A 12,425-nucleotide genomic window follows, 5' to 3' on the forward strand; every position below is an offset into this window, starting at 1 on the left:
AGATCATTTTAAATAAAATTTAGAATGTGTATTTACATAAAATGTCAATAAAAATCATTGAATACATTATAATTTCATCATAAATTCTACATTATTAGTTGCTAAATTGAATATCATACTTTTATTGTTTTTAATTGATAAGTTGATTATGTTTTCATCGTAAAATTGCTGTTTTTTTGTGTTTAAAATGAATCATGTAATTGTTTTTTCTTATTTATTTTTTTTATTGATGCAAGGTGTGAATTACTACGTTTGTGGCTTTGTCATATCCGGAGTTTGCATACAGCAGAAAGACAGTTTCATTGTTGACAAGCTCTTATTGTGTCTTATTGTGCTTGCAATTACTGACTGGTGAAATTTGACATTCAAAATAGCAGGTTTAAAAAATTGTGTAATTAAAATACTCTCTATGGATAATGGCTCCTGTCCTAACCAACTCCAACCCTGTAGTGTTTAGTGGCACTGGAGTTTCAGAGTCAGATGTGTTGACTTTGTCTGACCCACTTGCTATAAATAAAAGTCGAACAGCAATTCAACACGGTGAAAAAGATCCAGTGAACAATAGCGCGAAATTGCTACTCTTTGTCCCTATAGATTAAATGAGTGACAGAGATAACACAGCACTCGCAAACAGTGATTATAGAAAGCTCTAGCCTCAGATCTAACTGTTAATGGATGAAGTGTTGTTGTTTTGATACTGAATCGCAATGAATGTATTGTAAAATCCAATTTCACCTAGGCCAGATGTTTTAGTGATCGTATATGAATACAAATCTCTTTGATACTTCAATTGTTTCTTCTAGACGGCGATTAGATTAGAAGATTAAATGGAGGCTTTGCTGAATTTGAGATTGTTCATCTTAGAAAAAGATCCTCGCAATCTCACGTTTGTTTCAGAAGAGATCTCAAACTGCTCTCAGAAATCTGCCATCAAGGTTTAATATGACACATTTCTCATCAAGTTTTCCTTCTTACTGTATGTCAGTAACGCTCTCATTTGTGTCTGTTTTTCTCCTAAGGAACACTCTCTATTAAGAGTGTGTCCTGAAATGTTCTCCTAGATTTGAGAATTCCTAAACAATGACATTTGCAAACTATATTTCTTAGACATTTTCTGTTGAAGCTATGTTTTAAATCTAAGTGTTATACATCCACTAGAGATTCAACTAGCTTCTTGTTTGACTCTCTTATGGTGACTAATAAATTCAGGATTGCTTATATTGAGCAGAAGTGCATGTATGCCATACAATTAACTTTCACTAGAAGACGAAGTGGCCCTGTGCACTTCACGTCAGGTGCTTTCGTCTTGTACTCACATTCATTACATGTTTTATTGCTCAGACTACCTCCCTGGACAACACTCTATCATTCGCAGAGGGTAATAGCTTTTTTCGCCAGTGTAATTTAATTGATCAGCCACTTCCTCTTTTTTTCACCTTGAGGAATGGCTGCTGTGGTGAAAAAGACAACAGAGATCAGAAGAAGTATGCATCTAAATTAGTTTGTTATGAAAAATACATTTAGAATAGGGTATAATGCAATTCCACACTAAAAACAATATATATATATATATATATATATATATATATAGAGAGAGAGAGAGAGAGAGAGAGAGAGAGAGAGAGAGAGAGAGAGAGAGAGAGAGAGTATAAGATAGATAGATTATGTATACACACACACACACTGCAGTGCACTACTGTATATCAAGTTCATTGCATCAAGTTTAAGTTTACATAAATGAAAAATTTAAATATATATAAGAGTTTGGGCCTATTAAATGGTAAAAATTATGGCTTTTAATTTCACTGTAATGTTTACTGGTTATATTTACTAATTTTTTCATCAGATTTTGGGAATAAATCCATATAATAGGCATCAGAATCAGTATTGTTATCGGTACTTTCATTCATAGTACTAAAAAGATGCTATTAAGCAAACATTTTAAATATACTTTGTTCTTTCTACATTAATTTAGAGATTCAAAGTAAAAAAATATATTTATGAATACAAATTCATGTTAGGTGTTAAAAATCGAGATTAGTTTTTTATTGACAGCACTAATATATATTATTAATATTTATAAAAATATTAAATAGTAATAAAATAAAAAAATATATATATATTAATTAAATATTTCTTCTAGTTTATATACATATAGAGAGAGAGAGAAATATAAATAAATATTTTTCTCATTTTTATTCTTTTTTTTATTATTACTGTTATAATAGTTAATATACCAATAGTGTGGAAACTTAAATATTCTTTAATTTCTTGCCGTTTTTTTTTTTAAGTGTTTCAATATTTTTGCTTTTCTGTTTATTTCTGACTTTAAAAAAAAATCAACTTTACAATGTGGTCTCACACTTTTGGACCCTTACTGTATGTTGGTGTGTACAGTGTATATATTGCGGAAAATGGTCCATTCACACAAAGCAATAGCATAACAGTGTGATGTCACTTTAACTGTCTAACTGGCTCATTGACACCGTTCTGGCAGAAAATGAGAGGTTTCAGTGGGTTTGAGAATAAGTTCAGGTTTGGGTTGGCGAACAGGAGGTGTAGCTCCACATATAAGCACATGTAGGAGACGGCGTGTCGGTGCATTTCTTACTGAGCCGTTTCTCCGACACGCTTCATTTGAGTTCCAGTCCATCCTCTCTGTGAAGGACTGGCTGCAAACCTGAATCAGCGGCGCAGCGAGAGAGAGAGTTATAATAACCGGCAGTTCTGGCAGTGGTCCACTCACCCGCACAGACCCACAATAGTGCTGTGAAAACCCTGAGCTGGAACTCCCACCTCTTTTACATCGACTCCTCATCAGTGATACAGCTGACATCTGCCCTGAATGAATGCAGCACTGGCAGCCTGTTTAACCACGCTTTACCATAAACGCCTTATCACTAATCATGCGGATTATCACTTACGTGTTTGGCAACATGCCTTTCCACATGGAAATGTATAGCTGAGAGGTTGATTTTCACAGCTCATGAGAATTAATCTCATATTCCACTCACTCCTTCAGAAATTGAAAAAAATCTGTCATCAACTGTCTTTTTTTTCTTCTAGAAAGTCTTAAGGGTTATCTATGTAATTACAAAGTTACACTGTAGTTTTATCATGTTCATTATTATTTGTAGCAAATTAATTTTAGTAGAATTTTTTAAAGAATACTTCTTACATGATAATATAGTAAATTAAAGTAAATGAAAACATATTTTTCCAAATAAAAAAAAATGCATATTTTGTTTAAAATAAAATGTCAATTTTTTTGGGTTGAAGGCAGTGAAAATGATGAAAATGACAAGGTGCACTATGACTTAGTGTTATTTTTGTTTTTTTATATACTATAATGGTTTTATTAATATTTTATTCATTTGTACTTTTATATTTTCATTTATTTTTCGTAATGTGCTTTTGTTATTTATATATATATATATTTATATTTATTTCAGTATTTTTTTTTAGCTTTAATTTTTATTTATTTCCACATAGTAAGTGCTTCACCTTAAACTAAACAAAAATGAAAAATATTGCCATAGTGGTGACTAACTAACAAGTTTCAATTTACCATATTATATTTAACATTTTATTTTAACTTCATTTCAATTATCATTTTTTTTTTTTTATAATTTTTAGTTTTTGATTATAACCCTGCTGCAGAGTTTTTATTTTTTTCATTTTATTAAATTTGTTGTTAGCAATGAATTATTGAGCCAGTACATGAGAAATTGGCATTCAAAACCATGTTTTGTTTTCCATCGAGCAGACATTATCGATTTTAATTCAGAGCTGTCAAGTTTGATTCGGCTAGAAATTTCATGTTTTAACAACAGATGGAGATAGAGAGGTCAAAATTATGTAGTGTACCTTTAAGAGAAATACAGTAACAAAGCTATAAAATTAATGTGGACAGTAGCTCAGATCATCTGATCTTGGACAAATTTGATGAGAAATGTTTGACTTCAGATCATAACATCTGTTTGCAAACCTATCTTGGCATCTTGTGATTTCTGATTTAGTAATTGTTGGTATCTGTTGAGATATTTGGTTGGTTATTTGTGTCTTTGTTTTAGAAATTTTAAATGAAAGTGTATCGATTGTGTCCATTTGCTCTACATTGCTGTCCAAGACAGTCTGAGTTTATATCGGGTAACTGTGCAGGAAGGAACTTGTTTAATTGTTCTCAAACTCTTTCTCGTTCCTCCAGATGAGTCCGGTGTGACCCCTCCACCCAGCCTCATTCCAGTGATGCAGGTCCCAGCCCCTAAAGAAACCCCCAGAGGAGTTGCGTCCATGGGGCAGGACTTCATAGAGTCGGTCCTGTCCCGTAAGGATCAACTTCTGGCTCAGAAGGGTGTGACTCTTCCCAGCGGTTTACCCCCTAATCTGGTGCCCATGTTGGAGAAGGGTCTTGGGGCCGGAGCAGAGGCCCTGTCCCCTGACCAGCCCCTCCTGCGAAAGATGCTCCCTGCACACAGCGCCACTGACCACCCCTCTTTACCTCCAGCCTACGAGCTCCCCACCGAACCCCCGGAGGCCGTTGCAACACCGAGCTGGGATACCGATGCTCCAACCCCACATACCAAACATTCGGGCTCCGCTGCGGCTCCCACCACTGTGAGCGCTGAAACAGCATCTGGGGCCTTCACCTCAGGTAAGACCGAGAGTTTTGAAGAGAGATTTTTGAATGTTACTCATTATGTTTTGCTATTTATGTTGTGCATTTACACATAGTTGAGCTCACTAGCTCTCACTGAAAGTGAATGATTTCTGAGTGCTTTTTTTATTACAAACTTTCTGATATTGTGTTTAAAAAAACACCAAGTGGAAACCCAATGATGTGAATAAAATATCTATGTGAATATTCACTCAAGGTGGATATTTTTTAGTAAAAAAGTAATGTCACTGTGCTTTAAGTCATGTGACTAAAGAATTGACACAGATGCAGTGTTGTTATTGCTAATTCAAACTGTTAAAATTGTTTTTGTTCATTGAAATAATGCTGAAATAAAACAATATATTAGTTGAAAACTTAAACTTAAACGGAAATTAGAAATGTTTCCTTGGCAACAAACTGAAATAAAATAAGTTGATGTTCTAAAATTACTAAAATGAAAACTGAAATAAAAATAAAGATCAATAGAAATATTAAAAACCAAAACTGAATAAAAATGAAAAAGCATATAACAAAATGAATAAATGTAAACATAATTTTAAATGAAAACTAAAAATATAAAATATGTTTATAAAATATAAAAAAATGTATGAAGTTATTTTGAATAGTTAATTGGAAATATTAATAAATACTATAATAGTGTACAAATAATACTAAATTATTAATAATTCTAATACTTGAGCATTTTGTCTTGTTAATAATAATCTATCATAATAATTGTTTGTTTGTCCCAAGTGCAATGGCTATTTTTACTACTTTGCATGCATAGTTTCTTTTGTGGTTTTTTTTATTGTTGTAAAAATATTTTTTATTAAATTTTACTTTGTGCAAACAGCATCTACTGTAGCTTCATTTACTCTATTAACTTAGCATGCACTTAAATAGCATGCATAAACAGATGTAAAAGAGCAGTTTGCAACAATTTCCCCCAGAAGCGATGGTTTTGATTTCGGTGTCCTCAACTAGCCTCACTATGAAACCTTGCTTGTTGAGCAGTTCACATAAGGTTTGCTTGCTTATGCAAGATCCATGCCAAACTGGAACTAACCAGCATAAACTGTCCTGAACCAGCATGGAAATTAGAGCTGGGTCATTCCATGTCACCTCAACCAGAGGTCCCCGGCTCAAATATATAGTGATGAAAGTCAAAATATTAAATGTCATCAATGTATATTTCCTGAGTAATCCACTATGTTGTAGAGTGTCAAAATGGGAATTTTCACCTGAGATTCTGAGCCAAATTAAAAGGGGATAAAAATGATTTTAGAAAGCTGGCAGTATCATTATTTTATTTTCACACAGAGATTGGTAGCTCTGTTAGTAAAATGTGTTGACTTTAGCAGTCTTTGTTACATTATATACCAATGGTGACAGTTCAAAAAAATGGCAAAAAGCACTTCTTGTAACTCAAGAAGTATTAAAGATATCTTAATATCCTTCTAGATTCTGGTTCTTAACAAACTTTCCTTGTGGTATCTTCATTTTTAAGCCCATCAGTGATTCAGTCTCAGAGATATGGAGACCTTGATGCGGCTCCATGAGTAAATTGGTAAATGGATCACATATTCAGAGGTCAAAAACCAAATGTAGGTCTTTTTGCATACAACTGATACTTTTTAAAGTAGAATGTCTGAAGAATAAATAATGTTAAAACTAGAAATGTATCTAATTTTTTTGCATAAACATACCTGTTTGAGTGCCATAAATATTATTTTTCTAAAGTTGTCATGCCTGTAACTCTAAAAGTATTCAAGATATCTGAATATCCTTCTAGATTCTCATTCTAAATAAACTTTTCTTTTGAAATCTGCAAAATAGTGGATTACTCAGTAAAAAAATAAACATCCATGACATTTAATATTTTGGCTTTCATCACTATCCATGTTTATCTTTCCACAGAAAAAAATAATAAAAAAAAAAAACTAAAAAAAAATGGAGCTGGGGAAATTTCTGAAATTTGGTTGATTTGACACAGAATGACCCAGCTACAAAGCAAGCATTTCCAGCAGGGAAATACACAGCTACAGCTACATGATCTAGATGTTTTTCCTCACTGTTGTTTTCCATCTCAAATCCCCTCTGTAGACATTCTCAGACGAAGGCTTGGGTTTTTAATGTCATCTGTCTGGCTTTTTCCTCCAGCTGTAACAAACTGCAGGGTCAATTTCACCGACCCAGAGGGCTACATCGATTCTTCAGACGATCCGCCCCTCCCTGAAGGAGCGTTCCTGCAGTGCACTTACACGGTGACCGTCTACACAGGCTACGGTGTGGAGCTACAGGTACCTTTTAATATGAGCTTTGAGTATTGCTTCCATTAATCATATTTTCCTCCACCTCCAAATGATATAACAAACTGCGCTGGATATTCTTGACTGAACGGACACCTGTTAATGCATGGATCTCTTTAAATGACATGCTAATAGACTGTGTAATCCAACAAATAAGCAGCTGCAGAACACCGACCACAGCATGTGGCCCTGAGGGAGTTATCTGGAAATGCAATCTGCTGCCTAACAAGCTTTTTTTTCCCCTGCAATGCAATCCTATTTCTCCTGTGCCTAGCAAATTTTTTTGGACACCCTTGGATACAGGTGACTGCACTTAACAACCCTGCGTCCGGTTGAACTGCCCTCTAGTGGCATGTGGTGTAATTGCACTGATCTAATTACTGGAGTCGAGCGCTTGGGGCCGGCAGCAGTGCGTTGCCAGAGAGCCGGAGCCACACAGGCAGATGTTAATGAGAGAAACGGGGGTTTGTGAGAGATATTATAGCGGTGTGCGCGTGTGGAGGGGTGTATTTAATTGTGTGTACGTGTGCTGTGTGTCTGTGGGTGTTTTTCGCGTGTGATGTAATATCTCTAATTACCGCTTTAATCCACAGCCAAAGGCCTGCTGAGTGTCTGTGTGTGTGTGTGTGTGTGTAAAATATTCTATCTCAAGGGATTAAAACTCTTCCAATTAATTTGGTATGTATACACACACACTGTCCTCATGGGATCGGATGCGATACGGATAATCCATGCTGGCTGTGATATGCTTTAAAGTCAACATGAAATCAAAATGCACTCTTTTTACAATTTATTGGTGCATGTTATTTCAAGGAAAATAAAAAGAATGTTTAATGCATCAAAATTAATTTTTCTATGAAAATGTAACACCAATGACACATTTAAATGAACCATATGAAAAATATATATGTAAATGAATTACTTTTTCAACATGACACATTAAAAAAACATAAAAATTTTTTAAAACCTTTGGCCTTTGAAACCTTGAAATAAAAGTGTCTAACATTGATACTAATGACAATTTAGACATTATATATATAAGCATAGTTTTAAATATGTTTTAAAATAAATTTGTGTATAAATATTTACATAGATCTTTTAATATTTTTATTAAAATATAAAAAATTACAGTATTTTATTTTTATTTATTATTATGTATTCAATATTTCAAATTATATAAGTATATATAACATTTATTATTAAATAAAATATTAGCTTTATAATTATAATAAATATAATGATAAAATTAATGTTAATTAATATATAATTGAATTTATAATAGTTATGCGCATATACATATTACATATTATGTATTTACAGTAATTTGTTTTTATTATTATAATGTATTAATATTAGTATATATACAATTCAGTATTATATGAAATATTTGGTATATAATTATAATCAATGTAGTAAGTTCATTTATAATAATTAATTAAAAAAAACGAGGTATATACACACACACACATATCAATTTCATATTATTTAAGAAATTGTTATACATATTGTTTTAATGAGTGAAGTCAAGACACATGTCATGGTGTCTATATTTTGAGACTTCCTCATCCATGAAGGTACCATGCTATAATTATCAGATACCATCACTGCATCATGTTCTTTTTTTTTTTTTTTTGCTGTGATGATCAGAATGTCAGTGTAAATGCTTTACTGTTCAGGCTGTATTGTGTGTTTCTTTCCAGTGTTTCCTGCTAACATGATTGGCATTCCTTCGTCGTAGGTCAAAAGTGTCAACCTGTCAGAAGGCGAGCAGCTGTCAATCAGAGGGATGGATGAAGGCGGGGCCCTGCTCGTGCTGGCCAATCAGACGCTTCTGGTGGAAGGTCAGGTGATCCGCAGTCCGACCAACACGCTGTCTGTGTTCTACCGTTCGTCTCCAGAGGGAGGAGTCGGCACGTTTCAGCTGCATTATCAAAGTGAGTCTTTTTCAAAACAAGCCACTTATGCATTAAACACAGCATCTTTGGGACTTGCCTCTTGCTGTGGTTTTATAGAGATAATTACTCTTTTACATAAAACTCTAATGTTTATGTAATATTAAAGTAATGAGTCCTGCAGGTGCTTGTGTAAATGTTAAAAACGCTCCTCGTCCGGTTGTCTCAGCACTTGTGGGGCTCTTGTTGAACTTTTAAAACACCAGCCAGGCTTTGCCTCCAAACTTTTAATTGAAAAATTCTCCATTTGGTTAATTTGCTCGCTTATCTAACTTGATAGCTTCTGCCGTGTCCATTAACCGGCTAATGTACTTGTAGTTTCACTCCAGGGCTCATTTCACAAGGCTTTCTTGTGCCGTCTTGTGTGCAATTTGTTTCAATCAGCGTCCTCGAGTGGCATTAGCATTCATTTTATTCATAAATGATTAAAGGAGTAGTTCACCCCAAAAGATCTGTCATCATTTATTCAGATGTCGTAAAAGGAGAGTTTTTGAAGGGTATTCACGTACTCTTTCTTGTCCAGTTTTTCGCCTGAGTTGTGCCCTACCTCGACGGCCTCATTTTGGGGAGGTGTCAGTAAAAGATCTGCATCCCGGAGGCACGGCCCATTTCCAGTGTCACATGGGATACCACCTGCAGGGGGACGCCACACTCACGTGCCTCAATGCCTCGCTGCCTGTGTGGAGCCAACATGAGCCAAGCTGCAGAGGTGACATGCTGAGAGTAGTAAAGCAACTAGTGCTCTATAAATGTGTATACGTATATATACTGGCTGGAAAGATGTTTAGAATGTTACAAAAGATTTTTATTTCAAATAAATCTTTTTCTTTTGGACTTTCTATTCATCAAAGAATCCTGAAAACTGTATCTTGGTTTTCACAAAAATATGAAGCAGTGCAACTGTTTTCAACACTGATAGTAATTAGAAATGTTTCTCATGCAGCAAATCAGCATATTAGAATGATTTCTGAAGGATCATGTGACACTGAAGACTGGAGTAATGATGCTAATAATTCAGTTTACATCACCTAAATAAATTACATTTTACAATATGTTCACATAGAAAACAGTTATTTTAAATTTAAATAATATTTTACCATTTTTACTGTATTTGTGATCAAATAAATGCAGCCTTGGTGAGCAGAAGGGACATTCAAAAACATTAACAACTCTGACCAATCCCAAACTTTTGACTGGTAGTGTATATACAATTCATTATAATAAATTAAATAAATGTATCTATTTATAAATACAAATATATATATATATATATATATATATATATATATATATATATATATATATATATATATATATATATATATATATATATATATATATATATATAATAAAACATAATAATTCATTATATAATAATGACACATTTTCCATTATGTTCTTTTAAACTTAGTGTGGAGGGGTAAAAAATAGAGACTTACTATATATACATATGTTTACTTAAAATATAAAAATAAAAAAATATATTATTAAATAATACATTTCTATTATTATCTTGTGTGTATATATATATATATATATATATATATATATATATATATATATATATATGTTGTGTATATATATATATATTATTTTTAAAATAATAATTTAATCAATAATACTTTTTATTATTTAAAAATATTTTATAATTTTGTTTTCTTTCATTATTATTTATTTTTAAAAGTGAATCATAAACCTTACTGTTAGTGACACATTTTCCATTATGTTCTCTTCGCTTTGTGTGGAGGGGTTGTAAAAAATGCCACGGTTGGCCGGGTGCTGTCCCCCTCACCCCATTCAGGCCCTAACAGCACCCTGGACCGCAGCTGCTCTTGGTCCCTGGAGGCTCCTAACGGCCAAAGGCTGCACCTGCATTTAGAGAGAATGGTGTTAGGCCCGACAGACAGGTATGCATGTGTCATCTAAATCAGTGCATGCTTTTTATATGTATATAAGAGACTCAGGCCTTCTCCCATGATACAGGCTGGTCTTATGGAGCGGCCTTGATGCAGGTTCGGTGGTCCTGTTTGATTCCGGCCGTGGCGGCCCTATCCCGTTTGAAGGAGTGATCAGCGAAGGTCCGGCTGTTCGGGTCCAGTTTATAACAGACCAACCTAACAGTCACAACACTGGATTCAATATACGCTATGAAGGTAGGCCACATCAAACTGAATGTATATCTGCCTGTATTTGGGCATTAAAACCTCTGATACATAAAATATTAAATCAGGATGGTAAAGGAAAGGAAAACTGTATTTAAATTGCTTAATGTTTTAAACAAATAAATACAGTATATTTCAGTTATTAATAATATTTGGGTTTATAAATAGATAAAACATAAATATGTTTAATGGTTTAAGGAAAATAACTTAATTATTGTACAAAAACAAATTAATTGTTGTATAAACTTAATGTTTATACAATAATTAAAGTTTACTTAATTTTTTAAACATGCATAATTTTACATATATAAAATTAGGCAATTTCTCTCTTGTATTTGGAGAGACACATCTCTGTACTGAAAAAGTAAATAGTAGTAAATATTTCAGTACTTTATGCATCACCACTTTCATCAGCTATTTAGATTTTTTTGTTGTCATAAATAAATAAATACAATCAAGAAGACAGTGATATGTAAACATGTAACATCACGACCTGAATGTTTAAAAAAGCTGGAGAAAGACCTGTCAATTGTAGTAGACATCATACATCAGATTTAAGTAACACTTAAAACTGTGTACATTTCAGTGCATTAGATAAAATATACACAGTTTTTCCAGTTACTATGAAGCAACTGCTCTCATGAACATGTCCGACTAACATTTGACAACTGGAACTCATATAAAACTTAAAATAAATGTTACGTTTTGCTTTAAAAGTGTGCTATCTTTCTTTAAACAAATGCAATTTGTTTGATATTGTATCTTTTATATATTATATCTCATGCAATAACATTTGTACATTTTTAAGTATAGCTAATCCAGCTAACATGTTTCTCTTGATTTCGTTTGTTACTTTAGCTAACTGCATCCTCCTAAAAAATAAATAAAAACAGATCAATTCTTCATGCTCTCATTATCCCTTAATCCCTTCCTGTCCTAGCTTTTACTATTTTGAACGATCACTGAAAACTTGTAGAACTGGCACTTCTTGTGTTTATTGACATCTTATGATGAATCACTTGTATTCCTCAACTGTAAGTCATTTTGGATAAAAGCATCTGCCAATTAAATAAATCTACATATCTAACAGAGCTTGTTCTAATTGTTCACATTTAGCATTTGAGAAGGGCCACTGCTACGAGCCGTATATCCAAAATGGAAACTTTAGCACGACTGACCTGACTTACGGCGTGGGGACAGTGGTGCAGTTCACCTGTGACCCCGGGCACTCGCTGGAGCAGGGGCCACCCGTCATCGAGTGCATAAACACACGAGACCCCTACTGGAACGACACGGAGCCCCTCTGCAAAGGTAGAGGATTACATTACCCTACATGCAACACAAC

The 12,425-nt window shown here is 33.6% G+C and overlaps 1 protein-coding gene across 1 annotated transcript in view; it reads left to right on the forward strand.

Moving 5' to 3' along the window:
* Positions 1-12,425, forward strand: part of LOC109090010 (seizure 6-like protein) — a 43,377-nt gene that overhangs the window by 22,304 nt on the left and 8,648 nt on the right. Inside the window, exons 2-8 of the mRNA XM_042733123.1 lie at positions 4,208-4,654; positions 6,818-6,957; positions 8,705-8,900; positions 9,442-9,626; positions 10,653-10,825; positions 10,902-11,071; positions 12,197-12,391. Coding sequence (XP_042589057.1) covers positions 4,208-4,654; positions 6,818-6,957; positions 8,705-8,900; positions 9,442-9,626; positions 10,653-10,825; positions 10,902-11,071; positions 12,197-12,391 — 1,506 coding nt within the window. The remainder of the gene's footprint in view (positions 1-4,207; positions 4,655-6,817; positions 6,958-8,704; positions 8,901-9,441; positions 9,627-10,652; positions 10,826-10,901; positions 11,072-12,196; positions 12,392-12,425) is intronic.

The sequence above is a fragment of the Cyprinus carpio genome, chromosome B10, assembly GCF_018340385.1.
Source record: "Cyprinus carpio isolate SPL01 chromosome B10, ASM1834038v1, whole genome shotgun sequence".
NCBI lineage: Eukaryota > Metazoa > Chordata > Actinopteri > Cypriniformes > Cyprinidae > Cyprinus > Cyprinus carpio.